This window comes from Manis javanica, chromosome 6 (assembly GCF_040802235.1).
Source record: "Manis javanica isolate MJ-LG chromosome 6, MJ_LKY, whole genome shotgun sequence".
Taxonomy (NCBI): Eukaryota; Metazoa; Chordata; class Mammalia; order Pholidota; family Manidae; genus Manis; species Manis javanica.
In genome coordinates, this window is record NC_133161.1 from 36,304,087 (window position 1) to 36,328,486 (window position 24,400).

The 24,400-nt window shown below is 36.6% G+C and overlaps 1 protein-coding gene across 3 annotated transcripts in view; it reads left to right on the plus strand.

The window, feature by feature from the left end:
- Positions 1-24,400, plus strand: part of DOCK4 (dedicator of cytokinesis 4) — a 401,868-nt gene that overhangs the window by 223,029 nt on the left and 154,439 nt on the right. For all 3 annotated transcript variants that reach the window (XM_037027398.2, XM_037027395.2, XM_037027396.2), the window contains exon 12: positions 940-1,028. In XM_037027398.2, coding sequence (XP_036883293.1) covers positions 940-1,028 — 89 coding nt within the window. The remainder of the gene's footprint in view (positions 1-939; positions 1,029-24,400) is intronic.

Here is a 24,400-nt window from a genome sequence, read left to right on the forward strand (position 1 = left end):
CCCAGACACTTATGAACCATCAGGAGTTACCAGTCAGAGGGACATCCCTCCATTCATTCATGCAGCCGATCCTTTTTAAGTACCCACAGTGTCCAGAGTACTGAGAGGGACACAGATACCAACCTGTCCTAGATCCAATCCTCAAGAAGCTTAAAAGTCTTTTAGGTGAACCACACCATACAAACAAAGATAACATGAACTAGCAAGTGGCAGGACCTAAAACAAGGTACAGATGGCTGTGAGAGTAAAAAGAAAGATGACTTTTAGCCCAGAAGTGGAAAAATGGGGAGGATACTTTAATCACCCTTTGGTAAATCCTGCCAGTCTTTTGCCAGTGCAGAATTTAATTCTGCTTTTTGTGTTAACCTCCATGTAATTTTGCTTGATTTGTTGCATTTTTATGCTAGCCAATCTTGGTCATGTTATAGTAGATGGAAACTCACCAATGATAATGAACATTTATTGAGCATTTGCTATGTGCCTGACATTATCCTAAACCTGAGCTTATTTAGTGTTCTGATATCTTACCCCCTTCGCATAGATGTAGAAATCCAGAGAGGGTAAATAACTTGCCCAAAGGACTGAACTTACTCAGTCATGAGGAAGGAGTGAGACTCTTAATTTGCACTGCCTTCTACTGTGTATATTGTTCTCTGAGATTTTGGTGGGGCGGAGGGCTCTTGTAGTCTGTGAATTGTTCTTCCCGGCTGCTTCTGGCATGAGGTAGGTGGTCATGCATTACCAGGTATGGATATACCTGCTCATCTTGGAGGGACTATGCTAAAGTTGACATCAACTTAGAGAGGATTTTTAGGAACTCCAGGGAGGTTTAAGGAAGTACGTTATGGTGGTTATACCAAAAATCCCAGATGTGCTATTAAGGTCCTTGCTTGATGTCATGCATCACCCACACTTAACAGAATGTTACTGTTTCCATAGGTGTAACACAGAGAGTGAGTGGTACCAGATCCATGAGAACATCATCAGAAAGCTGAATGCACGTTATAATTTGACTGGCTCCAACACAGGCAAGTATATGGGGCTGACTGACTCCCCTTAACACTTTTCGTAGCAGGTCCTTCCCTTTATTTGTCTGTGTCAGAAGGAAGTGACTTGCCCTTTGTTTCTCTCTATTCAATCCCTAACTTTAAAAATGTGCAGTTATGTTGCTATAACTGTTGTGTTGCTATAACTCTTTCTTATATATATATATATATATATATAAATAGTCCATTCTGGTTTGAAACAAGGCACAGTCTCTGAATTTGTTTAGCAGTACCAAGTCTTGGGACCTCCAAGGTGTTACTGATTTCTAAGAACCAAATGACAGATGTGCTTGGCTTCATGACTGTTGTGGTGGAATAGGTTCAATGAGCACAAATCTGTCCCTAAGATCCAGAAAAGACATGTCTCTCTGCCTGTAGCTGGGACATGATTGTCCTGGAGAACGAACACACAGGCTCACATATTGAAACTGGCTAAGAAGGAAAGTGACGTTGACTGCAATGTCATGGAGAAAAAATGTGTGCACACTATTCAGAAAGGAACTGAAATATTACTGAGCATTATAAGTTATATATATTAGATGGTACATAGTCTTATACTAGTAACATTATAGAATATATTACATTAAGATGTAGCATGTGTAGTGCATCTTTAAGTTTAGTCAATAGACTAAATATTGTTTGCTCTCTATCCCCCTTCAAACCCATGTTGAAGCAAAATAAACTATGTAGTTGTGGGCTTTTGTTGATATCAAGAAACTTCAAATAAAGTAATCTCTTATTTGAACTGAATGCATTGTTTTTTAAGACTAGATTTTTAAAGGAACTTAAATACAGACACTGGTGTTACAGTCCAACCTGCCTGGTAATTTAGAAGAACAAGAATTTAAATTCAGACCACCTTTTTTCAGACCTGTGTACATCTTACTAGGTCACAATAACCCACAAAGGAAAAGAACCTTCAGAGAGAGAGTGGTCAGTTCAGTGAAAGCCTTAAGTATTCACAACTCATACATGAGGCAGCACTTCAGGCTATAGTGAGTGGTGAGGTCAGTTTTCTCCTCCCTTTCCCAAGAGTTGGAGAGGTAATTGGCTTTTATTTAATTCACACGAAGTCCTACATCTACCTCTAAATAAACAAGAGGCTTGGAGCATTTACTGTTGGGGGCAGAGTCCCTCAAGGGCCAGGAGGAGATGGTAGTAGTGGAAGACAATGTGAAGTGATACGTGTACACTTGTCTTCGCATTTCCCATGAAGCAATTATAATAGCACTTACTGGGTAGGGACCAAATGATTTAATTTAAATATGCCCTTAGTGATATGGTAAGCTGCCAAATGCATTGGCGGACTTCTAGCCACATCCTGTAGTTTTGTTTTAAATCTCTTGGTGTTTCTTGATACCATGGATGATTTTTCATCATTAAATACACTCTAGACCTGTTCTGCATTATTTGGCAGGCACCAGCCACATGTGGCTATTGACATGAGACTTGTACAGCACTGGGATTGGGATGTTCTGTAATTTTAAAATACATAACTGGATTTTGAAGACTTGGTCCAATAAAAAGAATGTAAAATATCCCATTAATATTTATATTGATTACATGTTGAAAGATAACATTATGGAGATACTGGGTTAAATAAAATATATTACTAAAATTAGTTTTCTTTTTCCTTTTTACTTTTTTAACATAGCTACTAGAAATTATATTTCATTGGATCAAATTATATTTCCATTAGACAGTACTACTCTGGACTCACTTTAAAAGATTTTTTTGAAGTTATTTCTATGCCACACAAATTCATTAAGCCTTGCTCCTGTCCTTCACCCATGAACTGTGGATAGAGGAATCTATAGCATTGTATAACTTCATTCTCCTGAAGATTCCTGTTACTCTTAATTTGCTTGCATTTGCCACCTATGTGAATAAACAAATAGAAAACTAACCCTGACATTAATTTTTCTCATACCACCCCTTCTTTCCCTGCCATCATAGATGCAGCCTTCACTGGCAGGGTATGTTAGCCTGCTCCCATATGCTTCTTTCACTGACTCCTAAGCCTTTCCTTTTTCCAGTGTGCAGAACAAAATTCCTCCCTTGTTGGATTGTTTAAATATATCATTATCCAAACTCTGATGTGATACCCATGTGCCTTTTGAATCAGGGTTAAGTTTTCAATAATGGACTTTGATTTCTTACCTCCAGATAGATTCCTAACATAACTGATCCTTTATATTATGAGGTCAGGATTCCAGACAAGCTAGAACACAGATTTCTCTCTGCTTACAGATGTGAGTTATCTCTCAGTGAATATAGCTTCTAAGAGCTTTGCTTCTGAAGTGGGATGTCCTAGGTTTGAATCACAGTTTTGCTGGGATAATAGAAGTATCATCCTCTGAGGGTTATCAGAAGATTAAAAGAGAAAGTGTATGCAAGACATGTAGCACAGAACTTGATACACAGTCCGTGTTAGTGATTATTGTTTACCCACTTTGGAGCCATCATCTGGAATATTCTCTTAAATCGGGTCACCTTGTTTCATTTTCTCAGAATGGATCCTGATTGACCCCTTTAATGAAGATTTTGAGAATAATACAGTTAGATATTGATGGATTGGATCACTGAACTGACCCTTCCATCTCTTCTCTGTTTTGTTTTGTTTCTTCCATCTGGTCTCTGCTGATTTGATTGCTGTTATCTCTTCCCAGGTCTTTTAAATTGAATTTCTGTCTTTCTCATTATGTAGATTAACTCCAGGAAGCAAGGGGAGTGTGTTCTGTTTCCTCAGGAAGTTCCCCAGGTGTTCAGACGGGGCAGCATATGTTCTGTGCGCTTTGTCAATTTTATTGATCCACTGATCACTTTTCTTGCTGGAACCCTGCAACTGTTTCAGAAAGTGGATCCCGATCACTTCATTCCCTGAGTGTTGCCTTTTCTGTTTACAGCCATCGTACTGAAATGAAAGCTACTTGTCTCCTTGTTGGAAAGTTGAAGAAACCATTGTAAGGTAGAGAAAAGGTCCCCTCTCTTTGGCAGACCCCACCCTTTGCTGCCTAGTGAGATACGTAGATCCTAGTCAGTCAAGTGTATGCTCTTTATCCTTGGTTTCTGTGGCGAAGCCCTGTCTCCTGCTCTCCTGTCCTGACGACCCAGCCACTCTCTATCCTCCTTTGAAGCCTGAGTCCCAGCCAGCTGCACCCAGCCAGCTTCTGTCTGCCTGAGCAATTCCTCTGGTCTCTGCCTGATCCCCTCCCGCTCTCGCAAGCCAAGGCAAATGCAGCCCTGAGTTTCATCACTCCTAAGTACTGCTCTAGAGAGAGAAAGCTCAGGAAGAAACTTAAAAAAAATTAATAAGCCCTTTACTCTTTCCACTTAAGTTTCTACCCTTCAGTGTTGGTGGCTCATTGTTCCGTGTCGCCTTGCTCTAGACCCCATCTTGTGGAAAGGCAATTAGAGGAACAGCAGATAGGTATTCCGGAGCTGTGTGGCTTTATATAGGAAGGGAGGCACTCTAATGACTTACTTAAAAATAGTGGGGGAAGCAAGGGTACACGAAATTGAAGTCAGAAGTTGTTCCTAATGTTCAAACTATCACAATGGTTAATCACGTTGACTTCCTTTGTTTTCTCCTTGGACCATGGAATTGTTGATTAAATGGAAGCAGTGCAGTCAAATGTTCTCCAGAGAACTGAGTTCACTCAGCAAAGTAATGTTTTTTCCCCTGCTTTCTTGCTGCTATTCCTTGGTCATTGGCACTAAAAAAGGAAAGAAAGAATAACTTTGAAATTAGTTTTAGAAACAAATTCTACCAACTAATTTCCGGCCCCTTTATGCTTCATTGATGTCCTGCTATCTCTTGGATTTGTAATCTTGTCTTTTTTAATATAGGGGTTCATCTACTTAACTGGGTTTTTTCCCAGTAACCTAAGTCTTATATTACAAAGGTACATTAACCACTATCTTTGTTGAGTTTAGAAAATGGGAGAAAATTGAAAGTGATCCATTTAACCTTTCAAGAAAAAAACTCATTGAATTAGCATATCTCTACAGTTAGGTTTAGTTAGGTTGAGTTGTGCTGTGTGGGAATTTTAAAATCCAAAAGTAATATTGTAAGAACTTGAAATTCTAAGCATAGTCATTAAAATGAGCCTGGTTAGGTTTGTTGAACAAATGGTTATTATAATTGTCACCTCTGATAGACATTAGCAGTTAAATTCTAGGAATGTGAAGTAAGACTGAGCCAATATGATTTAAAGCAAATTCAGTTCCATCAACTTGAAGTAAATTCTGTAAAAAATTCAGTTCCATCACTTGAAGTAAATTGTGTAAAAATCATTGGCTCTGGTTCAGTGTATCCTAAGAGGAACTTCAAAGTCTTTTCATATTATCTATGTATGGATGAAATCCTATTTCCTGTAGTTTGCACATGAAGCTTACAACTAGAAGGAACCATATTTCTTAAGCAGGTAAATTTCTACAGTCTTCTTTTTGCCTTAGCGAGATGAGTATTAAGTACATATATGGTTGCATTCCTGCCAACTATACCCCCACATAAAGGTGAAGGAATTCCCTAGATAAGGAGCCCACAGATACATGGAAAGCAGTTTATCTCTGTGCAGGAAGAAAACAGTGTTCTTTCTTTGGCTCAGGTGAAAGAAGGCTTTTCAGATTGAGATTGTATTTGGGGGTTGAGCATCCAATCCTCACACAGCAATGTAGTGATTTAATTCAGTATTATTGAACTGCTATAATTCTTAAGGATTGTATCAGTGCTCCTGAGTTTTGTACATGGCATTTGGAAACTTTGCTTTCTAATATTGTTTAGAAGAAAACTGGTACTTATTGGCACTACCTGTTGGCTAGAAGTACAGGATATGACCTTTTTGTTTACTTTTTGAATCTCCTAATTATTAAATGATACACTTTTTTATTCTTTTAAGGTTTTTATTTTCAATTAATTTTACTTACAGAGAAGTTGCAAGAATAGTCCAAAGTATTCCTAATTTATTTAAGGTTAACATTTTACTACATTTACTTTGTCTTACTTTCTTGCTTTTTCTATTTCTATACACACACATATGTATATATGCACACATGTGTGTGTATATATATACTTTTCATATATTATATATATATAGATAGTTATTTATGTATGTGTATATATAGACTCTATGGCCATTTAATATTAGTGAGGTGGTATAATTCTGAAGAATTGCATCAGTACTCTTGATGTTTATATATATGTGTCTATATGCACACATATATACATATATGTATATATTACACATGCATACATATAATTCTTTCCCCCTGAGCTGTTTGAGAACAAACTGCAGGCATGACTCCTCTCTACACCTGCTTCGTACAGGACATGGCAACATAACCATAGTACAAGGATAAAAAAATCAAGAAGTTAAGATTGCTATAATACTCATCTCATCTGTGGGTTTTATTCAGATTTGGACAGTTTTCTCAATGTCCTTTATAATTAGAGAAATCCAGGCTACCTTAAATACAGTTGTCATATCTTTTTAGTTTCTCTTAAACCATTCTTTTTAAATGACAATGAAGAAATAAGATACAGTTCAAAATATGATATTAAATTATTTATGCTTAAAGATACTTTTAAAGTTTTGTGTAGTATTTTTAAAAAGAAAAAATACCCAAGCCTAAATTATAAGCTAATGGGAGTAGTGATTAGAGTTTAATTTTATTATCTAAATTACTTGTATTTTTCTAATTTAGATATAATCACTAGCAATACTGTTTGGAAGATTTGCTATATAGAAAAAATGTACATCTTGCTTACAGATTCAATGCAATCCCTATCAAAATACCAACAGCATTCTTCAATGAACTAGAACAAATAGTTCTAAAATTCATTCATATGGAACCACAAAAGACCCTGAATAGCCAAAACAATCCTTAGAAGGAAGAATAAAGTAGGGGGGATTATGCTCCCTGAGTTCAAACTCTACTACAAAGCCGCAGTGATCAAGACAATTTGATATTGGCACAAGAACAGAGCCATAGATCAGTGTAATAGAACAGAGAGTCCAGATATAAACCCATACATATATGGCCAATTAATACATGATAAAGGAACCAAGGATATACAATGGGGAAATGACAGCCTCTTCAACAACTGGTGTTGGCAAAACTGAACAGCTATATGTAAGAGAATGAAATTGGATTACTGTGTAACTCCATACACAAAAGTAAACTTGAAATGGATCAAAGACCTGAATGTAAGTCATGAAACCATAAAACTCTTAGAAGAAAACATAGGCAAAACTATCTAGAATATAAACATGAGCAACTTTTTTGTGAACATATCTCCTTGAGCAAGGGAAACAAAAGTAAAAATGAACAAGTGGGACCACATCAAACTAAAAGCTTCTGTACAGCAAAGGACACCATCAATAGAACAGAAAGGCATCCTACAGTATGGGAGAATATATTCATAAATGACATATCCAATAAGGGGTTGACATCTAAAATATATAAAGAGCTTACATGCCTCAACACCCAAAAAGGAAGTAACCTGATTAGAAAATGGGCACAGAATCTGAACAGACACTTCTCCAAAGAAGAAATTCGAATGGCCAACACGCACATGAAAAGATACTCCACATCACTAATAATCAGGGAAATGCAAATTAAAACCACAATGAGATATCACTGCACACCAGTTAGGATGGCCAACATTTAAACACAACCAACAAGAAATGCTGGCAAGGATGTGGAGAAAGAGGAACCCTCCTACATTTTTGGTGGGAATGTAAATTAGTTCAATCATTGTGGAAAGCAATATAGAGGTTCCTCAAAAAACTAAAAATAGAAATACCATTTGACCCAGGAATTCCACTCCTAGGAATTTACACTAAGAAGACAGGATCATAGATTCCAAAAGACATATGCACCCCTATGCTTATCGCAGCAGTATTTACAATAGCCAAGACATGGAAGCAACCTAAGTGTCCATCAGTAGATGAATGGGTGAAGAATGTGTGGTACATATACACAATAGAATATTATTCAGTCATAAGAAGAAAACAAATCCTACCAGTAGCCACAACATGGATGGATAGAGGGTATTATGCTCAGTGAAATAAGCCAGGTGGAGACAGACAAGTACCAAATAATTTCACTCATTTGTCTAGTATAACAACAAAGCAAAAACTGAAGGAACAAAACATCAGCAGACTCACAGAACGCTCACAGATAGACTAGTGCTTACCAAAGGGAAAGGGGTGTATGGGAAGGGAAGGATAAGGGGATTGAGGGGTATTGTGATTAGTGCACATAATATAGGGGGTGCACGGGAAGGAAGTGCAGCACAGAAGACAAGTAGTGACTATAGCATCTTACTATGCTGATGGACAGTGACTGTTATGGGGTATGTGTTGGGGACTTGATAATAGGGGGGAATGTACATGTTGCTCATGTGAAACCTGAACATAAGATTGTATAACAATGATACCTTAGTAAAAAGAAAAATATGTACAGTTTATAGCAAGTATTTCAGTAAATTAAAATAATCAGATTAAGTTATACTTATATATGCTGTTCTATATGCATATTTTTAAAGTAGTTTTCAGACAGTGACTTACTATGTGCCTCATGCCTTGGAAAAATTAAAATAAGCAATAAGAGTTACAGTAAAAGGAAAACAAACAAAAACCTTTTAACCTGACATACTCCTCATTGTAAACTATTGAAATGTTGATATCCCAAATCAGAATAAGGATGGAAACTTTAAGGTAAGGATACTGCTTTGTTAAAAAGAAAATGTTAATTCCCTTTGAGTGGTTTCATTCACTACTACAATTACGGCTTTCGGTATATGCCTCTCCATTTCTCATTTCTTGTTAGTGAACTTCTTTTCTGGTTAAAACTCAATGAACATAAACAATTTCAGGTGTTTCTTATGTCCCTTAATTTGACATATCATGACTTATTATGTATTAGTTCAGTCTTACATATTCTCTATAACTCTTAGCCATGGACTAATAACTTCTTTAAAGAAAATATAAAGGCCTTCCAAAAACTTTGAAATAGCAGATCTGTAGGCTGTCAGTTATAGTCACTAGATTATTTGCCCATATATATTATACCTTTTGCATGTTAGGAGGTAGGCATCGCAACATATAGAGTTACCTGTTCAAAGATCCCAGTTTGATTATCTTCAGAAGGTGAGCCTACAGTCAGATTTATCCTTAGTGGTATCAAAATTAGATCCTTTAAGAGTAATGTTGGTTTAAGGAAGCAGTTAGCAATAGGTATGTTCACAAATTTAATAATACTAACTGAAAGTCAGAAATCCAGGTGTGACTTATTAAATGGGAGTGATTTTTTTCTTTTTTTCCTTTAAATTGGCTTTGAAAGTACATCTGAAGGAGAAGAAAGAGAAGGTAATCTCCAAATTTGAATAATGGCAACATAAGTGATATAAATGTCTAGGTTTTCAAGGTGACAGTGTGAAAGGACAGCTACCCTTTGAGCAGTCTGGTTCTGCTGGGTAGAGGCTTTAAGCAGCTAGGCCCCCTCCATCATGTAATCATCATGCCATTTAGTAGGCCTCTAGTACTGTCACAGCCCCCATTTTGTTTCTTCATCTAACCTGGCTCATTTCTATACTCTGATCTCTTCCTAATGCTTCTGGCTTTTGCTTAGTTGACTCATTTCCCAACAGTGTTGTCTCACTTGATACCAGTTCTACTAGACACTTGGCTTCCTTTCTTTCCTTTGCCCCAGAGACCCTGAAGACCCATCTCTTATTTCACGGTATAAACAACTCTCCTGATCCTGCCAGGGTTTTACTGCTTGATGCAACCAGGATGTACCTTTGAAAGTTCTCTCTGATGTTGAATTGGACTCAGATAAGACCTAAATGCTTCTAGTATATTTATTTAAAAAGTCAATTGTCTTACCTTATACACCTAACATGTAATATTTTAGTACCCAAAACAAAACTCTGGTGATAGGTTTTGTAAATAAAGTGCATAAAATTCTTGCTCTGATAATAATGGAGTCCTAAGTATTTCAGAAATGAACATATTTTACTGAAGATGATTTCCTGAAAGAATCAATACCATTATTAGGAAATTTTGCTGACATCTCGTGGTGTTAGTAATTCTGCAGTTCAAGTTTAAAGTCCTGGCAATTCTATTTTATCCTTAGTCCCTACCTCCCAAACAAAGTGTGCAACTACTATCAAGAAATAGTACTTTTAGTTTTGCTACAGAATGTCAGTGTGAGGTGCTGCACTCCAAACTGGAACAACTATAACTGGTAAAGATCATATTTTTAAAAAATCATTAAAGTCTGAACATTTCCCTAAGAGCGTGCAGCAAATAAAGAAATACTTACTCAAGAATAATAATAAATATTCAATTCCTACTTCCCACCTGTCCCTACTTAGCATGGAAGTTCTACTTTAGGCACATGTAGTCTAGAAAATGGGGCTCCTTCTCCTGTCATCTGTCAATCAAGGGATACAATATCTGACCAGGAGGTGAAGGCTGTCAGCATTTCTCACCTCCCTTAGCTCTGACTTGCTGAGGCAAAATTTCTGGTAAAAATGGCTTAGAAGTCAGGAGCTCTCTTCTTCCATGCATTCTACACTCATAGGACAGAGAATTTACTCTAGATGTAGCACACCAAGAATATTAGGGCTTCAGGTGCTCTCACCCCAACTTACTCGTTGTATTGGAGGTTCCACATAAGGAGAAGTAAGTTGAGAAGACCAGAAATTACAGCCCCAGCCTAGCACCTTGCTCATAAAGCAGAGGTGTCTCTCTAAAGAATGGGCCACTGTACCCACTCCAGGGAAGAAAATTCAGAACCTCTCCTCAAGGAAAATGACTTTATTTGAAACAGAGATTCTGAAGTTTAATGCTATAAGTACCCTTGAAAACATGCAGGATTTTGGAAAAAAGATATTTTTAAAAAAGAATGAAGAAAAATGAACAGACTTGCAAAAAAATATAAGATAACATGAAGCACACCAACATATACAAAATGGGAGTACCAGAAGGAGAGGAGAGAGAGATAGAAATAGGAAAACTACTTGGAGAAGTACTGACAGAAAACTTACCAAATTTGATGAAAAACTATATATCCAAGAAGCTCAATGACACTAAGTATGATAAACAGAAAAAGAGTCACACCCAGGCATGTCATAGTAAAAATGCTGAAAGGCAAAGATAGAATCTTGAAAGCAGCAAGAGGAAGACTACTCATCACATACAGGGAACTCCAGCGAGATGATCACCTGACTTGTCGTGAAATACAGTGGACGTTAGAAGTCAGTGATGAAGCACTTGTCCAGATGCTGAAAGTTAAAAACAAAACTGTCAACCAAGAATCTTATATCCATCAAAACTATCTTTCAAAATTCAAGGCAAAATAAAGACATTTCAAGACAAAAACTAATTTTCTTTGCAAACAAATCCACTTCATGAGAAGTTCTTGAGGTTGAAAGCAAGTGACCCCAGACCATAATCCAAATCAATATGAAAGTATTTTCTTTGTTAATTTCTCCATCTTGGTACACAGTCCCATCCTCTACAGAGTTGTTCAAGTCAGACACTCAGAGGTCTTCCATGACTCCTCATTTTCCCTTATTCTCTCACATCTAATAAACAATCAACACATGACTTCTGGCATTCTAACATGTAGTTTTTTTACCCCTCTTTTTCATCTCCATTAGAAACATAATTATCATGAACCTCCATTAACTCTTGCTTTCATATATGCAATAGCCTTTAACTAGACTCATGAGTTCCACTCTTCCCCCTCCAAGTCCCATTTTCTAGGAAACATTAAGAATACTTTCTTCAATCATAAATTGGATCATTATCTTAACTTAAAATCTTCCAGTGGCTTCTTGTTGCATTTAGAATAAGAGTACTTTATTGTAGTCTCCATGACTGCTGCTTATCTTTCTAGCTTCCCCTTCAGCCACATTTGACTCCGATTCCTTTGGACACTGCAGCGTTCTCCGTTCTCCCATTGTCCCAAGCTCTTTCCTGTTGCATGGACTTTGCACATGCTCTTCTCTCTGCCTGCAGCATTGCCTCCCTATTTTTAACATTATCGTCTTTTCTCTTTCCCAGCTTGAATATCACTCAGAAATTCCTGTTTAAATACTTATCCTGTTTAACTTATTATTATTTTAATCTCAGACTCTGGTTTATTTTCTTTAATGCAGTTATCACAATTGAAAGAGAAAAATTCTGGCAGGGTACATAAGAAGTTGTAAATTTTGATTAATTCTAGAAAATAGAACTCAGTAGCTGGAATAGGGGAATATACTTCCTTCCATAACCTTTTTTTGTATTTTAAATTATTTAACACAATGTATGCACTACTTTAAAAGCTTTAAAAATCCAATTAAATGTTTAAATGCCCAATGTATAGTGACTCGTAGTATTAATAGGCATTCAGTTAGAGGAACTCAATAAGTATTTCATAAATAAATTAATGAATAAAAATAATTATAAGATGTTTGTCTCAAGTTTATCTCTTTGGTTGCCTAGTACCAGATAAGAAAACAATTACAAGATGAAAAAAGATATGAGTTCTAGGGAGGCTACATAATTTTTCCTGGCTTTGAGATCTAAGGCGGTGACTTATGTATTCAACCCTTATTGTTGGAACTCTTAAATGTTTTCAACTTTTTCACATTTATCAGTAATAATATAAAGAGCATCCCTGAATTTTGGAATATGTTCTTAAAATAGTGCTTTAGAAATGGGATTATTAAAGGAGAATATAAGCTTTTTAATGAGTTTTGCCATGTTACAAAAGTTAAAGGAGCTTGAATGGTCAGTTTGGAAGAAAAATTAATACCTTCTGGAATAGGGTGTTGGAGACATCAAAAACAGAGAAAGCAAAGATTTTTAGATTTGGAGCCTGAAGATTGAGAATTACAGTGTTAATTAAAATGGAAAACATATGAAGTTGTTTGAGGATTGAGTGGAAGAGACTGGTTATATATGTAGGTTTACTTTCACAATCTCTGTATGCTCAAAATAATTGCTGAGGTTATTTCTCATCCTGTGTAATAATTCATGACATTAAGTTTGATCCCTCACTAATTGTCACCTAGACTATTAAATTCATCCATAATATATATCTGGCCAAATCTTCCTCTGTCCCACCACCAGAAGCCTCCATTCCCAAGTAAGAATCTGTTGGTCTGGTTCATCATTTCAGCTTTCATTGGTTCATCACTCTGATGCTACTTGACCCCTTCCTATAGTGGTGAAAGACAGCATCTCAAGATCTGACCCAGCCTTCTGTGATAAACACCATTCATGCCTCTTCCTACATTTTACCTTCAACCCAATACCCTTTGGAATGTGGTATAGTGGCTTTGTAGAGTTGTGATACTACAGATATGCATACCCCAGAAGAGCTAACCTTTATGGCAGTTATGTTAGAAATCAAACTAATGGTGCAACTTTGAATAATTTTACTCAGAATCAGAAGAGTTCAGTGATAAAAGAAAAAGCAGGACAAAGGCATTTATTTTGCCCATTCTGTATGTTTCCGTCTTTCCTCACAACACCATGCTATATGTTATGCATCTTCTCCCTATGTGGTTCTAAAAAAAACATACTGACTTTGCTAAAAAAATTCCCTGCCATTTTTCATTTAGATTTATGCCATGCTGTATATGATGATTTTTTAAATTAATGTATCATTGATATACAATCTTCTGAAGGTTTCACATGCACATGTGGTTTCAGCTTTCACCCATATTATCAAGTCCTCACCATCCCCATTGCAATCACTGTCAGCATAGTAAGATGCTATAGAGTTATTACTTTTCTTCTTCATGCTGTGCTGCCTTCTCCAGGACCTACCTATATTGTGATTGCTAATTATAGTGCCCTTAATCCCCTTCTCCCTCTCTCCCCACCCACAATCCCCAACCCCTTCCCAATTAACCCCTAGTCCCTTCTTGGAGTCTGTGAGTCTGCTGCTGTTTTGTTCCTTCAGTTTTGCTTTGTTGTTATACTCCACGAATGAGTGAAATCATTTGGTACTTGTCCTTCTCTGCCTGGCTTATTTCACTGCACATAATACCATGTAGTTCCATCCATGTTGTTGCAAATGGTAGGATTTGTTTTCTCCTTATGACTGCATAATATTTCATTATGTATATGTACCACATCTTTATCTATTGATCTATTGATGGACACTTAGGTTGCTTCCATATCTTTGCTATTGTAAATAGTGCTGCGATAAACATAGGGGTGCATTTGTCTTTTAGAATCAGGGATCTTGTTTTCTTAGTGTAAATTCCTAAGAGTGGAATTCCTGGGTCAAATGGTATTTCTATTTTTAGTTTTTTGAGGAACCTCCATATTGCTTTCCACAATGGTTGAACTAATTTACATTCCCACCAACAGTGTAAGAGGGTTCCTTTTTCTCCACATCCTGGCCAACATTTGTTGTTTCTTCTGTTTTACATGTTGGCCATCCTAACTAGTGTGTGGTGATATCTCATTGTGGTTCAAATTTGCATTTCCCTGATTATTAACGATGTGGAGCATCTTTTCATGTGTCTGTTGCCCATTCGAATTTCTTCTTTGGAGGAGTGTCTGTTCAGATCCTGTGCCCATTTTCTAATTAGGTTATTTGCTTTCTGGGTGTTGAGGCATGTGAACTCTTTATGTATTTGGGATGTTAACGTCTTATCAGATATATTGTTTATAATATTCTCCCATATTTTAGAATTTTTTTTGTTCTACTGATAGTATCCTTTGCTATACAGAAACTTTTTAGTTAGATGTCATCCCATTTGATCATTTTTGCCTTTGTTTCCCTTGCCCAAGGAGATGTGTTCATGAAAAAGTTGCTCATGTTTATATTCAATGGATATTCGCCTATGTTTTCTTCTAACAGTTTTATGGTTTTTTGACTTACATTCAGTTCTTTGATCCATTACAAATTTACTATTGTGTATGGAGTTAGATAGTAATCCACTTTCATTCTTTTACTTGTAGCTGTCCAGTTTTGCTAACAATATTTGTTGGAGAGGCTGTCTTTCCCTGTTGTATATCCATGGCTCCTTTATCGTGTATTAATTGGCCATATATGTGTGTGGGTTTATATCTGGGCTCTCCATTCTGCTCCATTGATCTATTGGTCCATTCTTGTGCCAGTACCAAATTGTTTTGATTTATAGTGGAGCTACAAATGATTTGAATTGTGGGTTTGTAGTAGAGCTTGAAGTTAGGGAGTGTAATCCCCCCAGCTTTATTCTTCCTTCTAAGGTTTGGCTACTTTAGCTTTTGTGATTCCATATGAATTTTAGAATTATTGTTCTAGTTCTTTGAATAATGTTGTTGGTATTTTCATAGTGAAAGCATTGAATCTGTACATTACTTTGAGCAGGATGGCCATTTTGACAATATTAATTCTTCCTATTTATGAGCACAGGATGTATTTCTATTTATTGCTGTTTTCTTTCATTTATCTCAAGTGTCTTGTATTTTTCAGGGTGTAAGTCTTTCACCTCCTTGGTTAGGTTTGTTCCTAGGTATTTTATTCTTTTTGATGCAATTGTGAATGGAATTGTTTTGCTGATTTCATTTTCTGCTAGTTCATCGTTAGTATGTAGGATTGCAACAGATTTCTGTGTATTAATTTTATATCCTGCAACTTTTCTGAATTCAGCTATTAGTTCTAGTAGTTTTGGGGTGGATTCTTTAGGGTATTTTATGTATAATATCATGTCACCTGCAAACAGTGACAGTTTACCTTCTTCCTTACCAATTTGGATGCCTTTTTCTTTTTGTTGTCTGATTGCCATGGTTAGGACCTCCAGCACTAAGCTGAATGAATGTGGGGAGAGTGGGCATCCCTGTCTTGTTCCCGATCTTAAAGGAAAAGCTTTCAGCTTTTCGCCGTTAAATATGATGCTGGCTGTGGGTTTGTCATATACAGCCTTTATTATGTTGAGTTACTTGCCATCTATACCTATTTTGTTGAGAGTTTTTATCATGAATGGATGTTGAATTTTGTTGAATGCTTTTTTCAGCATCTATGGAGATGATCATGTGGTTTTTGTCCTCCTTTTTTTGATGTAGTGTGCAATGTTGATGAATTTTTGAATATTGTACCATCCTTGCATCCCTGGAATAAATCCTTCTTAATCATGATGAATGATCTTTTTGATGTATTTTTTAATTCAGATTGCTAATATTTTGTTGAGGATTTTTGCATCTGTGTTCATCAGGGGTATTGGTCTGTACTTTTCTTTCTTGTGGCATCTTTAGTTTTGGTTTTAGAATGATTCTGGCCTCATAGAATGAGTTTAGAAGTATACCCTCCTCTTCTACTTTTTGAAAAACTTTAAAGAGGATGGGTATTAAGTCTTTACTAAATGTTTGGTAAAATTCAGTAGTGAAGCCATCTGGTCCAGGTATTTTGTTCTTAGGTAGTTTTTTGATTACCAGTTCAATTTCATTGCTGGTAATTGGTCTGTTCAGATTCTCTGTTTCTTCCTGGGTCAGTTTTGGAAGGTTGTATTTTTCTAGAAAGTTGTCCTTTTCTTTTAGGTTATCCATTTTATTAGCATATAATTTTTCATAGTATTCTCTAATAATTCTTTGTATTTCTGTGGTATCCATAGTGAATTTTCCTTTCTTATTTCTGATTCTGTTTATGTGAGTAGACTCTTTCTTGATAAGTCTGGACAGGGATTTATCTATTTTGTTAATTTTCTCAAAGAACCAGCTCCTGTTTTCATTGATTCTTTCTTTTGTTATTATTCTTCTTTATTTCATTTATTTCTTCTCTGTTCTTTATTATGTCCCTCCTTCTACTGACTTTGGGCCTCATTTGTTCTTTTTCTAGTTTCACTAATTATGAGTTTAGACTGTTCATATGGGATTGTTCTTCTTTCCTGAGGCAAGCCTGTGTTGCAATATACTTTCCTCTTATAACTGCCTTTGGTATATCCCACAGGTTTTCGGATATTGAGTTGTTGTTTTATTTGTCTCCATATATTGCTTTATCTCTTTTTATTTGGTCATTGATCCATTAATTTAGGACCATGTTGTTAGGCCTCCATGTGTTTGTGGGCTTTTTTGTTTTCTTTGCATCATTTATTTCTAGTTTCATACCTTTGTGGTCTGAGAAGCTGGTTGGTACAATTCTACTCCTTCTGAATTTACTGAGGCTGTTTTTGTGGCCCAGTGTGTGATCTATTCTGTAAAATGTTCCATGTACACTTGAGAAGAATGTGTATCCTACTTCTTTTGAGTGGAATGTTCTGTAGTTGTCTGTTAGTCCATCTGTTCTAATCCATTGCTTAGTGTCTCTGTCTCCTTACTTTCTGCCTGGTTGATATGTCTTTTGGAGTCAATGGTATGTTGAACTCTTGTAAATGAATGCACTATATTCTATTTCCCCCTTAATTCTGTTAGCATTTGTTTCACATATTTAGGTACTCCTGTATTGGGTGCATAGATATTTGTAATGATTATATTCTCTTTGTGGACTGACCCCTTTATCATTATGTAATATCCTTTTTTGGCTCTTGTTACTTTCTTTGTTTTGAAATCTATATTGTCTGTTACAAGTACTGCTACTCCTGCTTTTTGCTCCCTATTAGTCGCATGAAATATCTTTTTCCATTCCTTTACTTTTACTCTGTGTATGTCTTTGTGTTTGAAGTAAGTCTCTTGTAGGCAGAATATAGATGGGTCTTTTTTTTTTTTTTTCACTTATTAGCAAATTATTTAATTTTCTGAATCTGTTTTTCCAGTAATAAAAGTGAGATTTTAATACCTGTTTCAGAGATGGGTTGACAAAATAAGTCATCAAGTTACTATTTGTAACATATCTAGCCTAATTCTAAGCGCATAGCAAATTCTCAATGTAGATTCATTTCCATTTTCCTTCTTTCTTTATCTGGTACATATATAAAGGGAATCATTCTTCTCCCCTCTTCTTTTTTTTTTTCATTTTTATTTATTTATTTATTTAATTATTTATTTTTTCCCTTTGAGAGGGCATCTCTCATATTTATTGATCATATGGTTGGGGTCTTGTTTTTTTTATCCATTCTGTAACTCTGTCTTTTGATTGGTGCATTCAGTCCATTTATGTTTAGGGTGATTATCAATAGATATGTACTTATAGCCATGCAGGCTTTAGATTTGTGATCAACAAATGTTCCAGGATAGCTTTTTTCTAAGAGTCTTTTTTACTTCACTTATGACACTATTTCAAACACAATCTAAAGGTTCTCTTTTTTTATCTCCTTCTTATTCTTCTTCCCCATTCTTTATATATTAGGTGTCATATTCTGTACTCCATGTATTCCTTGACTAACTTTGTGAGTAGTTCATATGATTTTGTATTTGCTTAGTAATTAATTGGCCTACTTCCTTTACAGTGTGTTTATTTTCTCTGTTGACAGCTATTTAGACTTAAGAGCACTTCTGTCTAGGGCAGTCACTTGAATACAGACTTTAGAGATGGTTTGTGTGTGGTGACTACCCTCAACTTTTGCTGATCTGGAAATTGTTTAATCCCTGCTTCAAATTTAAATGGTAATTTTTCCAGGCTGAGTATTCTTTGTTGGAAGCTCTTCTGTTTTATTATATTAAATATATCACACCACTTACTTCCAGCCTGTAAGGTTTCTGCTGCTAAGTCCCCTGATAGCCTAGTGGGGTTTCCTTTATAAGTGATTTTTTTCCCCTGTCTGGCTACTTTCAATACTCTCTCCTTGTCCTTCTTATTTGCCATTTTAATTATTATATATCTCGGTGTTGTCTTCCTAGGCTTCCTTGTGTTGAGAGATATTTGCACTTACATGACCTGAGAGGCTATTTTCCTTTCCCAGATTGGGCAAGTTTTCAGCAGTTACTTCCTCAGAGACTTTCTATCCCTTTTTTTCTCTCTCTTCTTCTGGTACCCCTCTAATACAAATAATTTTCCATTTGGATTGGTCACACAGCTGTCATTATTCTTTCATTCCTAAAGATCCTTTTTTCTCTTTGTGCCTCAGCTTCTTTATATTCCTATTGTTCTCTAATTTCTATTTCATTTACTGTCTCCTCTACCTCATCTAATCTAATTTTGAATTCCTCCATTGTGTGTTTCAGGCAGATAATGCATTTTTCAATGTTTCTGTCTTTTTATTGAAGTCCTCTTGAGATCTTGAGTATTTTTCTGTAGTTCTGTGAGCATGTTTATGAGTTTTGTTTTGAAATCTTTATCAAGAAGATTGGTGATTTCAGTTCCACTGAGCCCTCTTTCTGGCATTTTTTCCTGAAGTTTTGTTTGGACCAAATTCTTTTTCCATCTCATTTTTTTGTGTGTTTCTTATGGAATAATAATTTTTTGTAAGCAGTGCCCTCTAGTGCCTAGATGCTCTACTCTCTGGAACCTCCAAACACCTGCAGCAATGGCAGGGGTTACAGGTGAGCAGATTCAGCACCTGCTGGGAGGAAAGGGTTTGGCTGGGATGATTTCCTTCCCTTCCCAGCTGTATCCCCTGCCTTCACTACTAGGTCCAGTTGACCAAGCATGCAGGGAGGACCCTCTGTGCTATGCCCCTGTAGTTGATGTTAGAGGGGCTACCCTCTAGCTGGTCTGGCATAATGGCGGGTGCAGTAATTGTATAGAACCAGTTCCTGCTAGGAGGAAGGAGCAACAGGCTATGTGTTGCAGTATGTGGCCTCAGGGCTGTGCTTCTAGCCTGGAAAACAGAGTGCCTGAAGCTCCTGAGCAGTGAGCTCTGTGTAATCTTTGCCCCTTTTGTGCCCCTTTCACTGATGGGAAGTCTGTCAAAGTGCCCACCTTTCTTTTGTCCCAGGAGCCAGTTGTGCATATCTGTTCTCCACAAGCAGCTGGATTCCCAGTCTTTTTGAGTATTCCTCCTGTCTTTGCTTTCCAACCCCTCTAATCTCCAGAGCACCATGTAATGTGGGTTCTTGATCCCAGAGCAGATCTTCATGGATGGCTGGGTGTTTTTCAGGGCTTCTACTCCCTCCCTGCTCATTTTCTCTTCTTCCTCCTTATGGACTGGGGTCTTGGGAGTGCTTGGATCCTGCCAGGTCCAATGGCTTTGCTACTTTATCCTTTTCTGTGAGGTTTACTCTTTTTCCCATATGTAGGTAGTCTGTTCTGCAGTCTTCAGGTTGCTTTTTCAGGGTTAGTTGTATTTGCTATATTTTTTGTTTTGTGTAACTTTGGTGGGAGGTTTCTGCCTCACTTCTCACACCACCATCTTTTTTATTATGTTTTTTTTAATCTCCTTAACCTTGTTAGACCCACTTTTTGAAATGAATTTTCTTAAACTTCAAAATATTCCAGTTGAATATATAAAGAGCTCACACACCTCAACAAACAAAAAAGCAAATAATCCAATAAAAGAATGGACACAGGATCTGAACAGATACTTCTCCAAGAAGAAATTCAGATGGCCAACAGACACATGAAAAGTTGCTCCACTTGGCTAATCATCAGGGAAATGCAAATTAAAACCACAATGAGATATCATCTCACACCAGTTAGGATGACCAACATCCAAAAGACAAACAACAACAAATGTTGGTGAGGTTGTGGAGAAAGGGCAACCCTCCTACACTGCTGGTGGGAATGTAAATTAGTTCAGCCATTGTGGAAAGCAGTATGGAGGTTCCTCAAAAAGCTGAAAATAGAAATATCATTTGACCTAGGAATTCCACTCTTAGGAATTTACCCTAAGAATGCAGCAGCCCCGTTTGAAAAAGACAGATGCATTCCTATGTTTATCGCAGCACTATTTACAATAGCTAAGAAATGGAAGCAACCTAAGTGTCTTTCAGTAGCTGAATGGACAAAGAAGATGTGGTACATATACACAATGGAATATTATTCACCATAAGAGGAAAACGAATCCTACCATTTGCAACAATGGATGGAGCTAGAGGTCATTATGCTCAGTGAAATAAGCCAGGCAGAGAAAGACAAGTATCAAATGATTTCACAAAAACTGAAGGAACAAAACAGCAGCAGACTCACAGAACCCAAGAATGGAGTAACAGTTACCAAAGGGAAAGGGAATGGGGAGGGTGGATGGGAAGGGAGGGATAAGGGGGAATAATGGGTCATTACGATTAGCACACATAATGTAGTGGGGTGGGGAAGGCAGTATATACGGAGAAGACAAGTAATGATTCTATAGCATCTTACTACATTAATGGGGTATGTGGGGGGGGGATTTGATAATAGGGGGAGTCTAGTAACCATATGTTGTTCAAGTAATTGTACATTAATGATATTAAAAGAAAACCGCAATGAGATTTCACCTCACACCAGTTAGGATGGCCACCATCCAAAAGACAAGTAACAACAATGCTGGCGAGGATGTGGAGAAAGGGCAACCCTCCTACACTGCTGGTGGGAATGTAAACTAGTTCAACCGTGAGGAACACAATATGGAGGTTCCTCAAAAACCTAAAAATAGAAATACCATTTGACCCAGAAATTCCACCCCTAGGAATTTACCCAAAGGAAATAAGATCTCAGATTCAAAGAGACAAATGCACCCCTATGTTTATCACAGCACTATTTACAGTAGCCTAGATATGGAAGCAACCTAAGCGTCCATCAGTAGATGAATGGATAAAGAAGTGGTGGTACATATACATAATGGAAAATTATGCAACCATAAGAAGAAAACAAATCCTACCATTTGCAACAACGTGGATAGATCTAGAAGGTAGTATGCTCAGTGAAATAAGCCAGAGAGAGAAAGACAAGTACCAAATGATTTCCCTCATTTGTGGAGTATAACGACGAAGAAAAACTGAAGGAACAAAACAGCAGCAGACTCACAGACTCCAAGAAGAGACTAATGGTTACCAAAGGGGAAGGGTGGGGAAGGGTGGGTGGGGAGGGAGGGAAAAGGGGATTGAGGGGTATTATGATTGGTATACATGGTGTGGGGGCAGGTCACGGGGAAGACAGTGTAGCACAGAGAAGACAAGTAGTGACTCTGTGGCATCTTACTACTCTGATGGACAGTGACTTCACTGGGGCATGTGGGGGGACACTTGATAATATGGGTGAATGTAATAACCACAATGTTTTTCTTGTGAAACCTTGAAAAGAGTGTATATCAGTGTTACCTTAATAATAAAAAAAATTTTCCTCCTAACAAATTAAAAATATATATATTTCGGTTGAGTTGAAATGAATAGCCTGTTTTAGATTCTCTGACACTTTATTTTCAGAAGAAGTAAAATAAAGCAAATTTTTTGCCTTTTCTTAGCATACAGGTATTTTAAAATGCTGAAAATGGAAAGAAAGGACCTTTTTAATTTAGTCATAAAACTTAATGAAAATTCTAAGTGAGAAAATTAAGTGTTAATTTACATATGCCAATGATATATGTTTGATTTCCAACCCCCTACTTCAGTAGGGCTTTGTCTTTTATTTCTTTTGGCTTGTAATGTGACCTGTAGGTACCCTTCTCGTGAAAATATTTTTGCACTATTAACACATCTATTCTTAGCTCAGGTGTTTTAGCACATATATTTTTAAACATATAGTTTAATATTCTATCATTTCTCTTTACTTATATAGAAAATATAATTGTGCTGTGTTAAGTATTTTTTAATTGTCTTATATTTCTTAAGTCAGTCTTTAAATCAATATTGTGATTTTATTTCATACCTTAAGTTGGTACCTTTATAAAACTTTTGGAGTGAAGAATGGTTTTTGAATAAAATTTTGGTAAGATATGTTGTCCTTAAATATTACATAGGTAGAGCAAGGTTTTGCTTATTCAGTCCTTTACAATTATAATGTTGTTATGCATTGAAGGCATACTATTCTATTTTCTAGTAGAGTGCTTGGGTTATTGGAGAGCAATAGGGATTTCAAGAATGGTTTTAAAGTTGACTTTCTGAAACACAGTAGACTGTTGTAACCTCCACTTCCACTACAAATACATGAAAGTGCTGGATAAATTACAACCAAAACATGGTATGGGATAGAGAACTAAGGTTCAAAAAAGGAAGGAAACCCTGCTGAAATGAAAAGGGAGCTGAAAACTAGGACGGTGAACACTCAGTTAGATGCTCTGAGAGGGAAGAGGGCATGAATATAGACCCTGACAATTTGGGGCTTGAATTTTAAATTTCCTATGGAAGTTATGACATGGCTTAGGTGTAGACAAGTAGCACCTAGAGTGAGCCCTCTAGTACTGGGCCTGAAGGAGCAGTCGTCTATTTCGAGAAGGCGATGAGGGTGTGTGGTTCTCCCATGAGATGTAAGAACTCCAAGCTTATGCCATTAGTCTGAATTTTTATATTAACTTGTAGTTTAGAAAAGTCCACATCTGTGAAGTTCAGTGTGAAAAAAGGAAATTGGTCCCAGTTGAGTAGCCTCAGAAAAGTACATGTATAACCACTTCATGTTGCCCCTTTCACACCCATGGTACCTGGATCCCTGTGCAAAGGCAACACCCATGGAACAAATCACAATAAGATGATAACAATAACAATAATCGATCATGAGCCAATCAGCAGTGGGGCCTAGTAAACATATACAACAAACAGGAATCATGATCTTCTAGAATTTTAGGTAATAAACTGTAAGGAAAGACTCAGAGGTAGGAAAACAGACTCATGATGAAAGCATCATGAAAAAAATGAACAGTTTTTCATTGCAATTTAATTTAGTTGTCTATATTAAACATTTAGCAATAGGAAGAGCATATATAACTTCCAGAACTAATAACAATCTATTTAGAGTATGGAAATGAAGAAGAAAAAAGAAACCAAGAAAAATAATTAAAATTGAAAAACACAGAATAATAGAATAACCTCTACTCATCCCAATTTACATTTTAAATAGACTCTGGATTATTTCAGAATTTTCCACTTGTTCAGAGCTTTGCCTTTCTAATATCTGGGCACTGGAATCCCTATCCTTTTAAGAATTTCACCATCTTCCTATATGTCTGTCTATGCACATTGCCTACTTGTATTTATCAGTTACAACTTTGTTAGATCTACCGTATTAGAGTATTGCTCCTGATAGATTTGCTCCTAAAGCCTCCATAGAACTTCATCATTCAAATATCCCTGGATATTTGTAATACTTGGCTTAATTGTATGGTAAATGGGCATGGGGAATGTTGGACATTTTTTTGATAGAAGCTAATGTGTCTATATTCATGGTAGGGAGGAATAAGAACAGAACAATGATATGATACAATAATAGTAGTGGCAGTAGAAATTGTAGTAGCAGCCAGTATTTTTGAGCATGTCCTTTGTGCCAGGTATTGCCCAAGGTATTTTATCAGGTTAATATCATTATTATCTTTATTTTGCAAGTGTGGAAACTGAAAGCACAGAGAAATTAAC